At 31.7% G+C, this 20,055-nt stretch overlaps 1 protein-coding gene across 1 annotated transcript; it reads right to left on the bottom strand.

The window, feature by feature from the left end:
* Positions 1-9,918: 9,918 nt before the first annotated feature.
* On the bottom strand, positions 9,919-12,269 carry LOC134727281 (toll-like receptor 6). Its single transcript, XM_063591658.1, has one exon. It carries the CDS (start codon positions 12,208-12,210, stop codon positions 10,060-10,062), a length of 2,151 nt encoding a protein of 716 aa, XP_063447728.1. The 5' UTR covers positions 12,211-12,269; the 3' UTR covers positions 9,919-10,059.
* Positions 12,270-20,055: the final 7,786 nt, after the last annotated feature.

Here is a 20,055-nt window from a genome sequence, read left to right as displayed (position 1 = left end):
TAGATAAATACGTAATTTGTGTGACAGTTTTTCCAAAACTTATTCATTTACAAAGAAAGTGTGAAACTATACACATGAACTGTTAAAACAATATGCTGGAAACAATATTGAAAAAAAACTTGATAAACTGATCGAATTTTAATAAACGACATACGTATGTCTCTGAATAAAAATAATAAAGATGTATTGATGTACAGAAGTACGTATAAAAAATGTGGAAGGAATTCGTCATTTTAGAAAGAATGCATTCAAAGTACATTGGTTGAAACGGCATTATCTATGGTAATTCAAACATTGTCCGCATCAACCCTTTATCTTGATTTTCTGTCTGTTTTTTGTGTTAATAATATATAAGTATATGCAGTCAGTTGTTTCAGTTAGTTTTCTTTTTTATGGCCCAGCAACAAAGTTGTCGGGGACGAATATTTTTACAAAATTCCGAAATTCCGTAATTCCGTTATTCCGCAACAAACCATTTTAGGTTTTTGTTTCTAAACGGCTTTAGATATTGGACTGAATTTTGGTATGTAAGTTAACCATGATGAGTTACAGATCAAGGTTGAGTTTTGTTCTGCTTCACTTATTTTTGTCAAAATTATGGGCTTTTGACTTTGATAATTCTTGAAAATATCAATTTCAGATATTCAACTGATTTTTGGTAAATGGGAGTTAACCATTGTTGTTGAAGTTGCAGATTTTTCAAATGCGAGGTATTTTTGACAAAATCGGTCAGCTGAAAGTTGAACCAGAGTTATGTAAAATAACGTTTCGACCTTTTTTCATTTAATTGGCAGATATCAAATCTTTGTTGATAAATATTTAGTATCAACTTCACAAATTATACCCGATAGTCTCTATGAATAGATTTTGGGTACTTATGGTGTTTATTATCTTGATTACGTGTTATTTTGATCTTTTTTTTTTTTTTTTTAATTTTAGTCCTCACTGTTAAAAGTCCATTTTGGTAATAACCTTTTGTCATGGCTATTTGATCATACATCCCACAAACGGACATTGCACTATGGTAATTTTTCGTATTGTTGTATTTCAATTTTGATTGATTTCGTGTTTGGATATAGATCGTCTATTTTGTTTTCAATTGTTGACATACAGTTGTTTGATTTAGCATTAACATTTTCCACAAAACTGTAACGATTAAAACGTTGTATAACTTATTTTCGTAGCTCTTGCTCGAACGAATAGCAGAATGTCCAACCAAAATTAAGGTTACCTGTCGAAAAAATAAAAAAAATGCAAGAGTCCAAAATTGGTTATATGAAATGGTCTATCAAAAAAATATATTGTAAAATCAGTAAATATCTTCATTGCAAAAAGTATTTCATCTTGCTTTCATTGGTCGTTAATGCCCTAATCCACCATTTTCAACATTTGAAAATGCCTGTACCAAGTCAGGAATATAACTATTCTTGTCCATTCGTTTTTTAAGTGTTTTGTTATTTAATTTGCCTTGTCATTATTGACTTTGCTATTAAATTCTACTCTAAGTTCAGTATTTTTGTAATTTAACTTTTTTCTTATCTTACATATTTTTATAATACGCATGTGCCAATTTCATTCAGTTAATTCCATCTATCCAAGAAGTCCTGTAGAATAATACGGATATTCCTGGCTGTGAATTTCAAAGAACGGCTAATTTACTTTCTGAAGGAGAAGATAATCTTTTTATGAGATTTCCTCCTATTGTACTTCAAACATTATTGGTGATGTCAAACACGTGTGTAATTATTAAGGCATTGAAATGGAATTAAACGTGCTAGTATATCATTTCGTTTACATATGGAGAATTAAAGCCATTACATAATTCCTTAAACAAAACATCATTTGAAACCTCAAAGTACTTATGCCGTTATGATCTGTTAGTGCACTTTTATTCTAATACCATTAAAGGAATCTCGTAAGTTAACTCACATTAAACACCACATTTAGGTCAAAATTAAAAAAGATTTATCCTTTTTTCTTTCATTTTTTTTTATGAATGATTGGCATTTCTGAAATATAAATATTATACAAACTTCTTATTATATATGTTCCCTGATATCTTTGATGAAATTAGTTATAGAATTTGAGCAGCAACCCTCTATCAAGAAAATCACGAAAGAAAAAGCAAGCACGGGAATATCGTATCAATAGGGGATATATAACCTATATGCAGCTGCTGCTGGAATGTTGCTACTTAGAAATGGAAAGTTCACCATTGTCGTAAAGTTTTGTTTTCAATCGGACCTCGTTGTAAATTTCTAGATGGATGTAATCAAAGATATGAAGCCGACTTAACTGTATCTGTAGTATCCTTTATCTCTAGTTCAATGGGATAGATGTGTTCCACATAGTCACCAAATTTTGAATTATTTAGAGAAAGAACATCATCTGTATAGCGAAAAGTAGAGTTGAATGATATTGCTAACTTCTTATCTTTCTTCCTAAGAAGTTCATGCATAGAGTCAGCCGACAGTCTGTTGAAAAACACGTTCTCCGAACGTAACAAATATGTTGTCAATCAAAAAATCAAGCATCTTAATAATATCATAAATATTATAAATGTGTTTAAAAGGCAACATACTTTAACTAAAATATAAGATCTACATTTAAAAATTCAGCCGTGAACATAACCTTCTCGATTTATATATATATATTTATGTATGCGTCTTGCTACTGGTGCATAGCTAATAGTTTATAAGGGAAGCCCCGAGGGATACTCAGGAGGTAAAATTTGATCACAAGTCTCCACCTGAGTCATACTATGATATCCCAACGTTCACTATGGCCAGTGTTTAAAATGAACGGAATTACAAATATCAAGCCAAATCCAATTTAAATGGGCCCATTAAATCCAACTCTTCGTGTTAGACTAATGATAGACTGTGTGCGTGAAAATGTTCCAGAACACAACCTGTTTTAGGGTTTAATGAAAGAGCAATATAAGTTATTAAATTGCATTTGTTTCATACATATGAAGTGGCTGTGTACTTATACATCCCGTCATTGTTTTATCGTTCTATGACATTTTTTGTATTCTTGCCTTTCATGTTTGCTAGTGTTCTTTGTCTACAAAACCTTTTGCGTTTCTTTGATACAGATGACGTGGTTCTCTAACTACACATCCCGCCATTGTTTGTCCTGTTGTACATTTTTGTATTCTTAGGTTTTAATTTTTGTCTAATGTGCTTTGTCTAAATGCCTTTTTAGCGCTTCTTTGCTACATATTTGTTTGTTTTTATAGAGATTAAGATTATAACACAACGTTGACTGCTGTAATCCTATTTTTGACATTTTTATATGGAAGCTTATTATAGTCACGAGTTGATCAGTTCTCGGCTCAACTTGTTGAAATAAATAAGGGGTATAGTTGCATTATATACAACCTTGTGAACTTAATAGTGTGTACTTACTTAGTTATTTTCTAATCTTTTCGACTTTCAGAAAGTGTACTTGTTAACTTCTTCTGAACAAATTGACTTTGACAAAGTGAACAAAAAGTATAGACTTGCCTTGTGTGCATGGTCTTAGTTCACTTGTACCATGCAACTAGTGTGATAGTAGCATTGCAACACATCTTGTATACTTCATTTTGTGTACTTGTTTAGTTGTTTTCTAAACTTTCCGACTTTCAGAAAGTGCATTTATTAACTTCTTCTAAACAAGTTTATATCAACAAAGTGAACAAAATGTTTATTCTCATCTTGTGATGTTGTTTGTTCACTGTCCTTGCTAACAATGTTTACATGTTGAGTTGTCTCTCACCTTTATCATTTACTGAAAGTATACTTGTTTTGTTTGTATCTAACTAAGTGTACTTTTCACAAATACACTTGCTTTGGAAATATTGGAAGTTTATTTGTTGAAAATCAAGATCAAAGGTGACCATGCATGAATCCGTGTCTAATCAGGATAGGGGCATATACAATGTGCAGCGGGTTTAAACGTTTTGACCGGCGGATCAACCTTCATCCTAACGCGAGACAGTAGTATAACATATCATAATGAAATGTATATAACTTCAACGTCTGCAATTTAGAGTGTTACAGTTAAAGTATAATTTTTTGTGTTCAGCATATCTGGCAAAAAGCCAAAAAGATTTAATTTTTGAATAAACTATCAAACATAGTTTAATTTGAATCCTTTTGACCACAACACAAAATGGATCAATTTCAAACGGGCCAAAATCAATTAAAACCTTATATATGTATTATGAAACTTAACCATTATGCTTATTACCATAAACATATTATCAAGTTCGGAATTGGGGAGTGTCACTTTTACCGTTCTTGAGTTATAAAATTGAGAAAGGATCTGGTGAATATGTCAAAGCGACAACCCATTTATAAATATTATGCCCATTTATAAACATAAAAAAATGCTAAATCTGCCGTTTCTATTCTCTACCTTTAGTTGCCTCAACCAAATCTTATGAAACTTATAAACAATACATAATACCATGAAACACAGAGCAAGTTGGAAATTGGGGGTAACACTTCAACCGTTCCTGAGTAATGCCTCTTTTATAAAAAAAAAATAAAAAGATATATATTTCCAAGCAACCCCGCATCTGTGGCAAATGGAAACATTCTTTGATCTTTTCTTAACGCCTTTAAAAGATATATATTTTGGTATGTGAGTCTACTATGATGAGTTACAGATCGAGTTTACGTTTCGGTGTGCTCCTCTGATTTTTCCGAAAGGAGTAGGTCCAGTAAGACCCCTTTTTGGTCCCAAACTATAGCAGTTTTACAAAATTGTAAAATGTTAACTTTTAGTTATTCATTGGACAATAGCATGCTTCTGCTACATAACTTTGGGCCGATTTTGACAATGCAATGCACATATATCGAGTAATAGCACCATAAAGTCATGCTAAATTACTGAAATCTTCACAATTCTAGTATTTCAGTTAAATTTTAGACGGTTTTTGTGTAAAACGAAAGTGGCTGCATTCGTGTTCATCCTAAATATTGAAATGTAGGTTGTATTTTATGATACTACATAACATATATAAAGGTTGAGGATGAACACGGATGTGGCCACTTTCATTTTTGACCAAAACTATCTGAAAATGAAATTTTTTGGCATATTTGGCAGATTTTTCATAATTCACCTTGAATCGGTGCGTTTTTTATGACTAAACCAGTTAAAAATGTTCACATAAACTAATTGATTCAAATAAAATAGACACTTAAGTGTTTAAAAAGTAGTCAAAATCTTTCGTCAGATGAACATGAAATTTGAGGCCAATATCGTCCTTACCGGACCTACTCCTTTCAATGGGTACAAATCATGTCGATACACTTCAATTATTGGATCTTGCCGTTTAGGAAGTGGGGACAAACAAGCGAAGCAAACTAGTTTTCGGGTTTCCAGACAGTTCCCTATGTTTGAGTGTATTGCTTTCTTGAAAATTGTACCTTAAAATGTTCTGAAATCTAATTTACTCGATATTGCGCAACAACTGATTTAAAAAAAAAAAAGCAATGGGAATTAGTTTAAAAACTCGAATTGCTAAAGTTTTTTTTATTATGATATTGGGCCCCGTTTGAAATTGGTCCACTTTGATGTCAAAAGGGTCTACAAATTTAACTTTGATTGATATTTTATTCAAAAATTGAATCTTTGTGGCTTTTTACCGGATATGCTGAATCTAACACAAAAATGTAAACTTTAACAGTAACACTCTAAATTGCAGACGTTGAAGTTATATGCATTTCATTATGATATGTTATACTACTGTCTCGCGTTAGGTTGAAGGATGGTGCGCCGGTCAAAACGTTTAAACCCTCTGCACATTTTATATGCCCCTATCCTGATTAGACACGGATTCATGTATGGTCACCCTTGAACTTGACTTTCAACAAATAAACTTGCAATATTTCCAAAGCAATTTTCTTGAAAATAACAGTTAATCAGACTTTTTTCTAAACGCCTTCAGATATTGGGCAATGTTTGGTATGCGAGTCCACTATGTTGGGTAACTGATCGAGTTAACGTTTCGTTCTGCTCTGGTAATTTTTGCCGAAATTAGCTATATATACATTTACGGTTTGTGAGTATACACCATGAGGGCGTTGTTATCCCGAGTTGGTATATCTAATGTATACCCAAATATTATAATCAATGTAAATGATAGATTTCTATAATGCATGAGGGGGCTTGTCTTTCAGCAATTTTGTCCTCATTTTATTGGAAAACATGGTAAATGCAGGGTATTCAATTACATTTAACGACATTCTTGTGTTAGTAGTATATAATAATGACATACAAAATCATAATATTATAAAGGATATATTTTTTAACTCTTGTGTAAAATAATGATATAAAGATACGAAGATATGATATGATTGCCAATGAGACGATTTTCAAAGTGGCGCACTGCGAAGTCATCTAAAATGACCCGAAATGACTTGAGTAAAACATATGAGACGGGACAAACCAACGGCCAGATTTATACCAACAAAAGTGCATACACTAAACTGTCTCTTCTTATTTACTAGCCATTGCCATTATGTTGATAGTCCTAAAAAGAAAGTCTTACTACAACTATTACGTAAACTAAACACGATTAAAAAAAAATGAGGTCAAGGCCATATAAACCAAACAAGAAATACATGTACACCTTACAATCAATCAATACATTAAACATAGATGACCTGTTGCTTACATTTTCTTAGAAACAGATTTAACTAAGAAAAATAAACAATGAACCATGAAAATGAGGTCTAGGTCAGAAGAACCAGACAGACATGTACAGCTTAAAATCCTTACATGCACCAAATATCGTTGACCTATAATTGCATATAGAATTAAAAAAAAAAAAGACCAAAAATCAAAAACTTAACTTTGACCACTGAACCACGAAAATAAGATCAAGGTCAGAGTACACCGGTCAGTTGGACATGTACGCCTTACAATCAAACCATGCACCAAATACAGTAGACTATTTCATACAGTAGAAACAGTCCAAAACATATAAAAAAAAATATAGCTTTTGAAAAGTTATCTTACACCGCCGCCGTCGTAGCAGACGCCGATGCCGGATCACTTTCCCTAAGTCGAGCTTTAAGCGATAAAAGTCGCAGGCTCGAAAAAAACGAAAAACGAAAAAAGGTGCTGGCTCATTGGCAATCATACCAACAAATACATAAGTTTACATTGATGCATATTCTTTTAATATTTACATTTTTTTTGGTTTGGAATATCATCTTAAAATTCATCTTGAAAAATAATGGAAACAGTTCAATATTTGACCAGAGGGTCGACGAAAGACGGTCAGTCTTGAGATATCCAGGTACCAAGAGGACATTTTTGAAGTAAAGCACCGTGAACATGTTATCGTTTTTTCAGTACGTGTTCTCATTGAAAAATGAAGCTATTTACATCCGTAACCCATTCGATAAGCTTTAACCTCATCAAATCCATAGAAATGGTTCAAATAAAGGAAAATGCAACTTTTAAATTTATTTCATCCTCATAACATGAAATGGGTGGTCTTGGATATATAGTTCAAATCATATCTGATATGGATTCCTTTCAATTTTCACACTCAACTAAAAATGAAATTAAACTTTCATAATAAGGTAATCTAAATTCCAACGATTCGTATTGATCATTATAAAAAACTTATTTACTCAGTATTGCGTAGCAGCACGTCATTGAGCAACCTCATGGTTTTTAGCGAAATTGCAAGAAATCTTAAATTGAAAATAAATACAAATCTGTTAAGAAATTTCAATGAGTACAAACTATTATGATACACTTCAATTATTGGGGTCCTTGCCGTTTCGAAATAAGGGACAATCAAGCGGTGAAAATTAGTAATCGGGTTTCCAGACAGTTCCCTATGTTTAAGTGTATTGCTTTCTTTAAAATTGTACATAAAAACGTTCTTAAATCTAATTTACTCGATATTGCGCAACAATCAATTGAAAAAAAATGCAATGGAAATTAGTTTAAAGACTCGAATTGCTAAGGTTTTTTTTATTATGATATTGGGCCCCGTTTGAAATTGGTCCACTTTGAGGTCAAAAGGGTCCAAAAATTAAACTTTGTTTGATAGTTTATTCAAAAATTAAATCTTTGTGGCCTTTTGCCGGATATGCTGAATCTAACACCAAAAAATATACTTTAACAGTAACACTGTCTCGCGTTAGGTTGAAGGTTGGCGCGCCGGTCAAAACGTTTAAACCCGCTGCACATTTTATATGCCCCTGTCCTGCTAAGACATGGATTCATGCATGGTCACCTTTGAACTTGACTTTCAACAAATAAACTTGCAATATTTCCAAAGCAAGTGTATTTGTGAAAAAGTACACTTAGTTAGATACAAACAATACAAGTATACTTTCAGCATATGAGAAAGGTGAGAGACAACTCGACAAGTAAACCTTTTTAGCAAGGAAAGTGAACAAAAACAACTTCACAATATGAGAATAAACATTTTGTTCACTTTGTTAATATTAACTTGTTCAGAAGAAGTTAACAAGTGCACTTTCGGAAAGTCGGAAAGTTTAGAAAACAACTAAACAAGTACACAAAATGAAGTATACAAGATGTGTTGCAATGCTACTATCAGACTAGTTTTATGTTACAAGTGAACAAAGACCATGTACACAAGGCGAGTCTATACTTTTTTGTTTACTTTGTCAAAGTCAACTTGTTCAGAAGAAGATAACAAGTACACTTTCTGAAAGTCGGAATGTTTAGAAAATAACTAAACAAGTACACACAATCAAGTTAACAAGGTTGGATATAATGCAACTTTACCACTTATTTATGTCAACAAGTTGAGCTGAGAACTGTTCAACTCGTGACTATTATAAGCTTCCATATTTTTACCTATAGTGTGAGTTTGTTTTGTTCACATATCGTTGTAAATATAATGAAAGATGCAACTGTTAGACATGTTAGAGGTGAAGCTAGCTATTCCACCAGGTTTGATCTACATTTTCTAAAAAAGAAAGCGCCTGAACCAAGTCAGGAATATGACAGTTGTTATTCATTCGTTTGATGTGTTTGAGCTTTTGATATTAACACTTGATTAGGGACTTTTCATTTTAAATTTTCCAAGGAGTTCAGTCTTGATGTGATTTTACTTTCTGTTAATAGAACAGTAAAATATCATCTAGCGCTGTGGCATTATTAGTTCATACAAATAATGCATATAGTGCATTAGCCAAAATGATCAGTGAGAATAAAAATAAAAACTGATATGGTACAATACAACAATGACGAGATGTATAAGTTCAAAGTAACGTCATTATGTCTAGAAGAAACACAAAAGGGCATGTAGACAAACAACATTAATAAAAATGAAAGACAAGAATACAAAACTTATTAGAAAAACATCACAATCATGGGATGTATAAGTACAGAGCCACATCAGTGATATGTAACAAAGAAACACAAAAAGTTATATGGACTAAGCATATTATCAAAAAATGAAAGATAAGAATACAAAACAGTATTTTTATATTTCTTATATAAATACATATCAGTGCAAAACAAGGTAAGGACAAATCAATTGAAGTAATGAACATCTTAATTTTTATTATCTTTCGGATATAAATCTTAAATTTTTGTACTGAACGTCATTCGATATTATTAAAAGTTATTTAACTGTAAAAAAAACTATTGCCGATATTGACCATGTAAGTAAAATAAATACAATATGTGGCCATTCAATGCTTGTACATTTCTATGTTTCTACCAAAACCTGCTTAACGATTGAATTAATAAGCACTGAGTAAATAGTTTGCTGTTGGACTATCAGTGTCCGGGATATCTTCAAAACAGTAGCCAGTGTTTCAATTAAAATATTAAGCTTTTAAGCATTCCTTGTAGAGGTTGATCCAAAAAAAGCAAAAACACATAAAATCTAAAAGTGTTATTGATTTGATAGATTCTCATTCAAAGTTGCGAAACTTTTCCTTTTATAAAACAAACAAAACAATCAGTATATAATATAAATGAAGGAAAAATCTGTTAAGGTACATTTAGAATGTATAAGTCATTCTTGTAGTAACATCTCTGTCTTTCGGTTATAAGCTTAGATCAAATGTATGATATCGCCATAGGTGGATCACTATATGTCTTCTTGATACCATGAATCACAGCCTTCCAGAATATATTTTGTCCAAATCCGTTTTTGCATTTGAGATAAGGTGTTGTATAAAGAAGTGTTCGAAGAGGACTTGTCATGTGTTTTGAATCAATTTGCTGACGCATTATAAGAACCATTGCATTTTTACCCTTACGACGCCTCCTTTCCTGGACTAAACATACTTCCCACTGACACCATTCACTCTTAGCAAAGTTATTTGACATGACAACTATTATTTTCCAACTTTTATCCATAAATTTTTCGATATTGCTAGTTATTGGCTGGCCAGGTTCAAAATCTCTATAATGCACACAAATCCTCAAATTAACTTCTTCTAGTCGTTTTAAAAGTTCTCCATGTACCCAATGCCGATCAGAGTCACAATACACTATAAAAGCATCAAATTCGTATTCAGCTGGTAAGTCCGACGAGCAGTTTCGTCTTTTATGCCTATGAAGACGAATCAGATATAAGATATTTCGGATATTAGTTTGGCATTTTAATATTATGGTAACCAAAATAACCACCAAAAGAACACCAAAAAACACAAAAGCAATTATTGTGTCGGTCGGATCCCATAGAGTACAGCTTTCAACAGTTGGCCTATAATTTGTTAACCATCTATATTTCAACTCATTCGGGTATGAACAGGCGTAACGTGACGGCCACTTAGTAAGAGTTTTTGACAAGTTAGTTTTCCGAATTGTATCCAAAAACCACATCAGATCACAAGTACACCAAAATGGATTGCTGGTCAAATCTAGTTTTTCTAAGGATAGTAACAAATTAAGCGGGAAGGTGGTCTTATTTATTAGGTTGATGTTATTTCCCTGTATATGTAAAGCTCGCAAAGATGTAACGTTTGCAAATGTATTTTGATTCCACTTTGCTAATTTATTTCCACTTAAAATTAAAATTTCTAGATAAGGCATTTTCTGGAAAAGATTGTCGGGCAATTTATCTAAAGATGCTGAATGTAAATTAAGCTTTTGTAACTTGACCAAAGGAGAAAACATTCGAAGTAAAAATTCCGTATCATCGGGTAAAAAGTTTTTCGTAAGGTCAAGATCAACGAGCTTTGGTAGAAACCGAAATATTGTGTCCACGTCATAACGTTCACATGCAACACCATGCTTACATTTATCAAAGATGAATCCATTTTGAGCAAACTGCAGTTTCTGTAGCGAACTACTGTTGAATACCAAAGGACTTAAACGGGTTATCCTATTAGCCGTATTGATTGTGAGTCGTTTTAAATTTGTTAAATAAGTGAAAACATTATTCCCTAATGATGTAAATCGATTACTATCTAAAAGCAGTTCTTCTAAACGGTATAAGCATTTGAACGAAACGGGTTCAAGAAATCTGAGAGCATTGTCGTTTAGTGTTAGAGCTCGTAGTCTAGGTGCAAGACTTTTTTCTCCATTGCAAAATTTCGGAACACTGTTTATGTTGTTAGATGTCAGGTCTAGATGCTCTACAGTCCGAAATCCAATTTCATCAATTATTATATTAACTACTTTACTTTTTCGACAATATACTTTTCGAACTCTGTAGAATGGTCGAAAAACTGCGGTATCAATACTTGCCAAATTGTTACCGTTCAGTGATATTCTGGACAAATTTGACCCTGTCAAAGGATCAAACATATTGGTTGGTAACATATTCCAATTATTTCCTTCAAATCGCAAAACATTGATCAGGGATTTGTTTAAGCTGTTAAATGACTTAGATATTCCAGAAATGTCCAAATTCTTTTCATTCGATATTTGTAGTCTTTCCAAATGATTTAATGTCACAAAAGCATCGGAAGTGATATTTTTAATCGAATTATTCCTAAAAATAAGAATTTTGATATGATTACCTGACACGTTTCCAAACAGAGTCACATTTATGTTTGAAAACTTGTTATTTGTCAGTTCTAACGTCTGTGAATATTCTGGAATATTTGGAATATATGTTAATGAAAAGCATCTAGTTTTTGAGTTTCTGCGACTACAGCTACAATACCGTTTCAGGCAACTGTTATTTCTAGGATTTCCATGTGCAAACACTAAAAACAAAATAAGAATAAAAACATGTACCGTCCAACTATATACCATTTTGCTCCCATAAACGTTCTCAAGGAATAGATCTATAACAAATATTAGAATCACAACTGAATATGTATATGCATGCCTTGCGCAAAAAAAAGGGATTTATTGATATATATGACTGCATATTCATTTGGAATGATTTCCTTATTTTGTTGACGAAAGTCGTGTCATCTCATACAAGTTCAATTTTTAATGTATTACAATCACAGGATATCCACATGATCAATAGTTAGGTAATTCCTGCTTTTTCATTTTATTTTGACGGTATAAATGATAAAGTGTTTCCTGTTCAGTAAATAATTATCAGTTATTTTTAAAACTTTTTTTCTCACGGCAATCCAGTTTTTTTTACTCATAAATCATAAACAAAAGATAAATTCTCAAATAATCCGAACTCAAAGTAAAATTCAAATATGAAAGTCGCTTATCAAATTGCAAAGGGTCAAAAATATCAAACGAATGGTAAACAACTACCATATTCCTGACTTGTTACAACCATTTTCTAATGTAGAGTACGGTGGTTTAAACTTTTTTTTCGTTTAAAGTTGACTAACTTTTAAAGCCTATCACTTGTATAATAGTCGCATAAAATATCATCATAATGACCAAAATAAGTAAGGCTTTTAAATAATGATTCATTGACACCATCTCTTTCCTTGCTAACCATTCAAAAAGATAAAATACGGGATTATTTAAACAGACAAATGGTTACATTTTTACATAGACCTCCAGGAAATTACTTCCTCATCAAACGCATTGGTAAACTGAGGTGGAACACTGCAATACGTCAAACTCTAAAGGGGCAAAATCGGGTTCGGTGACAAGATAAGCGTCTCCGACTATTAATTCAATTAGAATACCAGCTTTTTGAATGTTGTATGGATGTAATCATGAATTGATTAGTTGTTAGAGAATAAATATGTCTTATGCAATTGATGAAAATAGATGTTCGTCTGTGACTAATATTACGACTCATCAATAAAGTTTTAGTAATACTTCTAGGGGCTTCATATTGCATAACCATCCCGCTAATCAGCACGTGTGTGTTCATATGAAATTTTATTCTGTTCTTTTGTCTGTAAATTTAATTCCTTTAAAAAACTGACTTATAAGAAACACTTAGGTTTTCTGGTTATCCATGTGTATATATTGTCATGGCGTTGTCAGTTTGATTTAGATTTATGAGTTTGACTGTCCCTTTGATATCTTTCGTCCCTCTTTTGTCATATCCTTCTCATGCACAACTATTTTGAATTTCTGTTTTATTTTTGCTCTTTAATTTTTATTTGATATCGCCTCCTAACTGTGTTAATTTGAGCATAATTAGTAAGTCTTATGAAGACCAAACGTGCATTTGGTGTTCAAACTATCAGCCAGATATCTTTGAAGACTGTTGACAACCACTGAGTTGATATATTAATCCATGTAGTCAGCATCATTGATAGTTCTATTCTATAAATTTTCAATTTATAAAATGTTGAATGAATCCAAACAAAAACTGTTTTCTACTCGCTGGTTAACATATCAATAGTCTTATTTGGCAAAATTTTCTGTTTTATTTGCGCTTCAATAACACGAAAGTTACCCATCTTTCTGAACCGGATGCGAATTTCGACAATAAATGTCTCTTCAATGATGATCAAGTCCAAAATATTTGAAAATCAAAAGCTTATAAAAAAGATGAAGAGATATAATAAAAATAAATGGTACACTTAGTATAGCCAAAGCCAGGAAAGGAATCAGAACTTAGCACGAAGGAGATATATTCTTTAATTGAAAACGATTTCTAACATTTTGTTCTACGAATTTTTTAGGAAAAAATTAAAAGGCAATAGTAGTATACTGCTTCCCATGGAAATGTCAATTATTTGTCATAACAACTCCCCCAATCGTCACAATTAGTTTGCTTATCAAGAAAACTTGATAAAAGAGGGACGAAAGATACCAAAGGGACAGTCAAACTCGTAAATCTAAAACAAACTGACAACTGATAATATTCATTTCAGAAATATATTTGTTTGAATAAAAGTGATTCACTTTGTTTTTTATTTGCCGTGTCAGCTATTGTGATCTGCGTGTCAATGACGAGTCTAATATAGACGAATCGCGCGTCAAGTGTTCACAATCTAAAGCCTAGCATCTTTGGTGTCACGAGAAGATCAAGGTCTGATACACATATTAAGAAGGAACCGAATTTGAAAAGTTTTTCGACTGGTTTCCTAATATTAAACTTAATGTGCATTGTTTTTGTGTGAATTGATATAAGTATATTATTTTGATGTCATGGTTTCTACGATTTATGATTGTTAGCTAAAAACATCTTTGTTTGAAAGGATAAACATGAAAACATAAAGATTTAAATATAGGCAAAAGACAAAACAATGTTTTCTAGATAGGTATCTGATTGACTCTTTCCCGCTGTTAAACCATATTTTTAAGATATCACAGAACGTTGATCAAGCATTCAATATATTTGATAACGAATTACTTTTTCGAATGTTGAAATTAATTTGTTTTGAAACTTTTAAAGCAAATCACGTCTCAGACTGCATGTGCTTGGGGGATATGGACCTTGTTTTTTTGTTCAGTTTTACATTTTGTTCAAAACAAGTTTGATATATGTTCCTTTCTTGATATGCAATCTTAATTTGAAACAAGTTTTATGGGTCACACATCAAATGTAATATTTCCGGAATGTAATTAAAAAGTGCATTGAAATTAATCAAAAACGAGAACAATATTGAAGAAATGTTTGTAATATGAGACTTGTTAAAGATGTAATTGAAATAACATTCAAATAATTCTCTTAAATGTAACAGGTTAAACCTTGAAATACGTGTTGCATTGAGATGTAATCCAGTTGCTAATAAAACATATTAATTTTCTGACAAATAAACTTACACCTTAGATGACATCCCTATGGTCTCATAGAAGATAAGTATGGGTGAGGCCAGAGATCGAAATTTTATTTAGCCTCTATGGTTCGTAGGGGGTCAATAGTTAATAAAATATCGAATTTATCGCACGCTGAACAATGATAAACAAAAACATTTATAGATGATGTCACCATTAACAGTAGACGTGACGTCATGAACCCTCTATGAAATTTACAAACCAACGTGTTGGCTTTAAACCTAATAAATTTTAATAATTTACCAGCAGTACGAAATTTAAGCATGACACTTTTAGATCATCTTCTTAATACCCTGTAATAAGTTGCTTATTAATGTATATATATAAAAAAAAAAGGGAAACTGGAAATTTTGTGTTAACTTTGTATTCAAATCTGTGGACAAATCTTTTGTGGACAAATCGTACTTCTGTTGTATTAAATTTAAAATCTGGTGCCTTTTGTTAGCTATTATTCGTGTGTTTCTTTGTCAATTGTGTTCACCTATTTATTTGCTTTGTAGTCCTGTAATGTTGTGTTGTCATTTTAATATTATATTTAACATGGCCATAACAGAGGGAAGGTTGGCATGCCACACAACCAGGTTCAATCCACCATTTCTTTAAAGAATGTCCTGTACCAAGTCAGGTATAGGGTAATTAATATATTATAGTTCGTTCCTATGTGCGTTCCTTTTTAACGTTTTGTTTCTTTTGTCGTTTGTTTCCTCTTATATCTGAGTGTGAATTCACATTATTATAAGACGTGTTACGGTACTTTTCTATCCCAAATTCATGTATTTAGTTTTTATGTTATATTTGTCATTCTCTTCGGATCTTGTCTAATACTTAGTTGTTTCTGTATCTGTTACATTTTAATGTTGTGTTGTCATTCTCTTATACTTAATGCGTTTCTCGGTTTTGGTTTGTGACCCAGATTAGGTTTTTTTTTCTATCGATTTAGGAGTTTTGAACATCGGTTTACTATTGTTGCCTTTATTTACTACACTGTGACGGCGTGCACAAAGCTGAGTCTACAAATGTAACGTCTTCAAATTACAAAAACCATTTACGACGTCGTTATTTTCCCTCAGGAAACGTAAGCGTAACAAAAACACTGGACACTTGGTTTACCACATAACTCTAAACATTCACGTTCAACATATTATTTTTTTTAGAACAAAAAAGTGCAGCAAATGCACATTTTGAAAATATAAATAGATATTTGCTACGAGCAGAAAAATGGAAATAATTATTGACGATGTCGTGGATCCTTTTCAGAAAACAGCGTCAAAACGCCATTTCTTTTGATCGTAACATAATTGCTGGACATTTAAAAAATTCAGGTGTTCAGTCTGGACTATCAAATCATTCATATGTTGCAGATTTTATTAAATCTCTGGTTTTGCACATTTCGAATACCATGTTATTTTGAAAATAAAAAGATAGTAATTACATAGTTTTTCTTACCGATTCTTCCATTTTGATTATAAGTCGTTACAAATTACTATTTCTTACACATAACGAAGATGATTCCAAGCATATCTACCATGGTCGTTTTTAATTTTTTTACGGTATATATCATATAATGTCAGAATCTGAACAATTCTATGATACGAAAATGCGGGATACAATGTTAAATTTGTATAAGTTTTAGGTCAAAAACTCTATTTTATGCTAATTTAATGTTACAAGTTACACCGATTTTTTGCCGTTTTCTATATGTCCGTTTCATGCTTTTTATATTAATTATTACCTTACTAGTAATGTGGTTAATATGGCATGCATTCATTATTTCATCATAAAAAAAAATCTTCTTAAAAAATATTATAATAGATATAGGAAGATGTGGTGTGAGTATATATAAAAACACATAAGTATTATATGTAAAAAGCTATTGAAACAGCACACTTAACAGTTGCCGTCAACTTTGTGCACGCCGTCTGTATGTTATTGTTGTACATATGTGTGTGTTGAGGATCAAATTGAATGATCACGAAATATATGTATATAGAGATTGATTAATTCGGTACAGAAATTGTTATTTATACATCTTGCATCCATGTATATTTTATCTTAATAATAAAGAATAAAATTTTCAGATAATTAGGGGTTTCATTTAACACCCAAGTTGACATGAAAACTGTTTATTACCATGAAGGAATGTAAACAATGTTATGAATTTATCTTGTTCTATGTTATATAACTATCCTCATTATAATGGAATTAACAAGATTATCAAAATCGTTGTTAGATATATGTTTGTAGGGGATGTTCATTATATAATACAAAATGGATCCATTATCTAATTAATTGACAATAATCAGGAAAATCCTTGATTCCGTTATTCAATGATTCACCAATAACTATTTACGGAACGTAAATGATTCTTCATTGATATAACTGATGAGGCAAAACCCTGAACGAAGACTTATCATTTATTTGTTTATCTGAAAAATTGTTCAGATTGGAATAATTGTCATAAGTATGATACGTATTGAGAGACATGCAGACACTTATGCAAATAAACAGACATGTATAGTGATTTTGATTGACAATGTATAATTCAGTGAAATAGCACTAACAAGTATTTGAGGACAAAATGGAAATATTAATAAATTAATGAAATCTGTGATATCAGAATATTTGAAGAATTAAAGGTAAGGTACGATTTAGAAAATCTTCACACAGCATTTATCATATCAACGGTTCTCCATACGTTTTTACGTATCATAACATCCCTAACATTCAAATGTTGAGGTATGAACTTTCCTCAAATAGGTGAATCCAGAAGTGATCTTCGGATTCAAGCCATTTATAAAGATATGTGATTTTCATTTACTTTTTCGAAACATCTATTACTATATGCCCCACCAAAAGTGGTAGCAACATTGGCTGTGTTCTAGTATTTATAAATATCTGTTGCAAAGGGAAAAATATTATCTAGCCACTTTTTGTTTAGCTCCCTAAGGTGTATGACTCATGCTGTAACCATGTGAAATACGAATTTTTCAAACTGCAATATTATCAAAACAGCAAATATAATGAATAATAGAGATTGGCCATTGTATACATATACCAAAGGGAAAATTCGTACAACGCATCATTATAAATTGTTTCATTGCATTGAATAGAAAAAACTGGATTTTGTTACAAATGAAATCAAGACTTTTGTCAAATTTCCATAAACGTAAAAAACAATGTCAACATAGATTAATCACTTCATTTACTATGATGTGTTATCATTTATTGTTTACCAATAGTCCCAAACAACCTTTAAATTAAAAACAAATCGTGCTGAGTCACGAAAGTCGAGCGCACCCTAGAAGGTGTACTTATTTAGATTTGTTTTAACAAATACTTAAATTCATGAACTTGTTTGATAACCTTAGCCGTATTTGGCACAACTTTTTGGAATTTTGGATCCTCAATGCTCTTCAACTTTGTATTTATTCGGCTTTTTAACTATTTTGATCTGAGCGTCACTGATGAGTCTTATGTAGACGAAACGCGCGTCTGGCGTATAAAATTATAATCCTGGTACTTTTGATAACTATTTGATAAAATCATTGCCAGTACTGAATGCAATAATCCTCTTTCCATCGAGCACCAAATTACCAAGTATGAGGCTGTGAATTTTCTATAAAATGTTGAGCATTGAATCAACACAAGAGTACATAATGCTTTAAATTATGAAGTCAAAACGTATTAACAATTTAAATTCTAACAGAAAGACAATAATCAAATGGCAAAATCAAATGATATAACACATCAAACGAATGGACAACAACTGTCATATTCCTGTCTTAGTATATGCAATCTCAAATGATTTTGATCTTTAGCTTAAAAGCGAAATCATGAACCCTCTATTTTTGAATAGCGTTATGCTTGATTATGTATGAAGATTGTAGAGTATTTATGTCAATTTTAAAAAAGAAATAGTAAATGTTGTTTTTTTACTTAAATAAATATACGGCAAAAATGCCGATATCCTCAAAATTAGGAAAACAAAATTAAAATGAACTATTTTTAAAGAGTTTAAACACAGAATTAGAGCTCACTTTTGTAAAGAGGATATTCCAAATATTTTACAAAAAATCAACATGAGTTTATCTTTAGAAACAAAAAAGTTAAGTTAGTCTAGCAAACTCATAGAAATGTCCAAGAAACCAAAATATCTATCCTATTTATCAGGAAATGAGCACATAAAGATATGCTTGTTTTCCCAAATATTTCAATTGACTAGGTAAAAATAACCAGCGTATACTCAACTTTTCGTTAATCACCTAGGGAACCGAACTGTATCGTATGCCCCGGTTTGCATGTCATTGTATGTAAAAATATTGTTTTGTTGTTAAGCCGTTGCTTATTTCAATTTTGTCCCCAAACAATGTTTATGACATATGATTGCACTAAAATGTCAAGAATGTGTAAACCTGTATGCTTATTAATAAATCACCAACTTCAGGGGTTAAACTGGTAAACTTGGACCTCTTCTTTTAAGCGTAAATACGCTTTGTTATTAAAAAAAAATGTTTGATTTGTTTAAAAGAGGGACGAAAGATAACAAAGGGACAGTCAAACTCGTAAATCTAAAACAAACTGACAACGCCATGGCTAAAAATGAAAAAGACAAACAGAAAAAACAATAGTACACATGACACAACATAGAAAACTAAAGAATAAACAACACAAACCCCACCAAAAACCAGGGGTGATCTCAGGTGCTCTGGAAGGGTAAGCAGATCCTGCTCCACATACGGCACCCGTCGTGTTGCTTATGTGATTTAAATGCTGATATTTTTTTGTCTATCTCGTTTTCACTTAAATTTGAAAAGCTCAAAAGACCGTTTTAGTTTATCGTATAAAACTTCTGAGTTATGTAATTGTGTAATCATATATAATCTAAAAGAGGATGAACAATCTATACGGATATTCTGACTCATAAATCGAAAACAAACT

The sequence above is a fragment of the Mytilus trossulus genome, chromosome 7 (assembly GCF_036588685.1).
Source record: "Mytilus trossulus isolate FHL-02 chromosome 7, PNRI_Mtr1.1.1.hap1, whole genome shotgun sequence".
Lineage (NCBI taxonomy): Eukaryota > Metazoa > Mollusca > Bivalvia > Mytilida > Mytilidae > Mytilus > Mytilus trossulus.
The sequence above is the reverse complement of the archived record's forward strand: the minus strand, read 5'-3'. Positions and strand labels throughout refer to the sequence as shown.

Coding starts and splice junctions, on each gene's coding strand:
- LOC134727281 (XM_063591658.1), bottom strand. CDS start 12,210: ATGGTATATAGTTGGACGGTACATGTTTTTATTCTTATTTTGTTTTTA.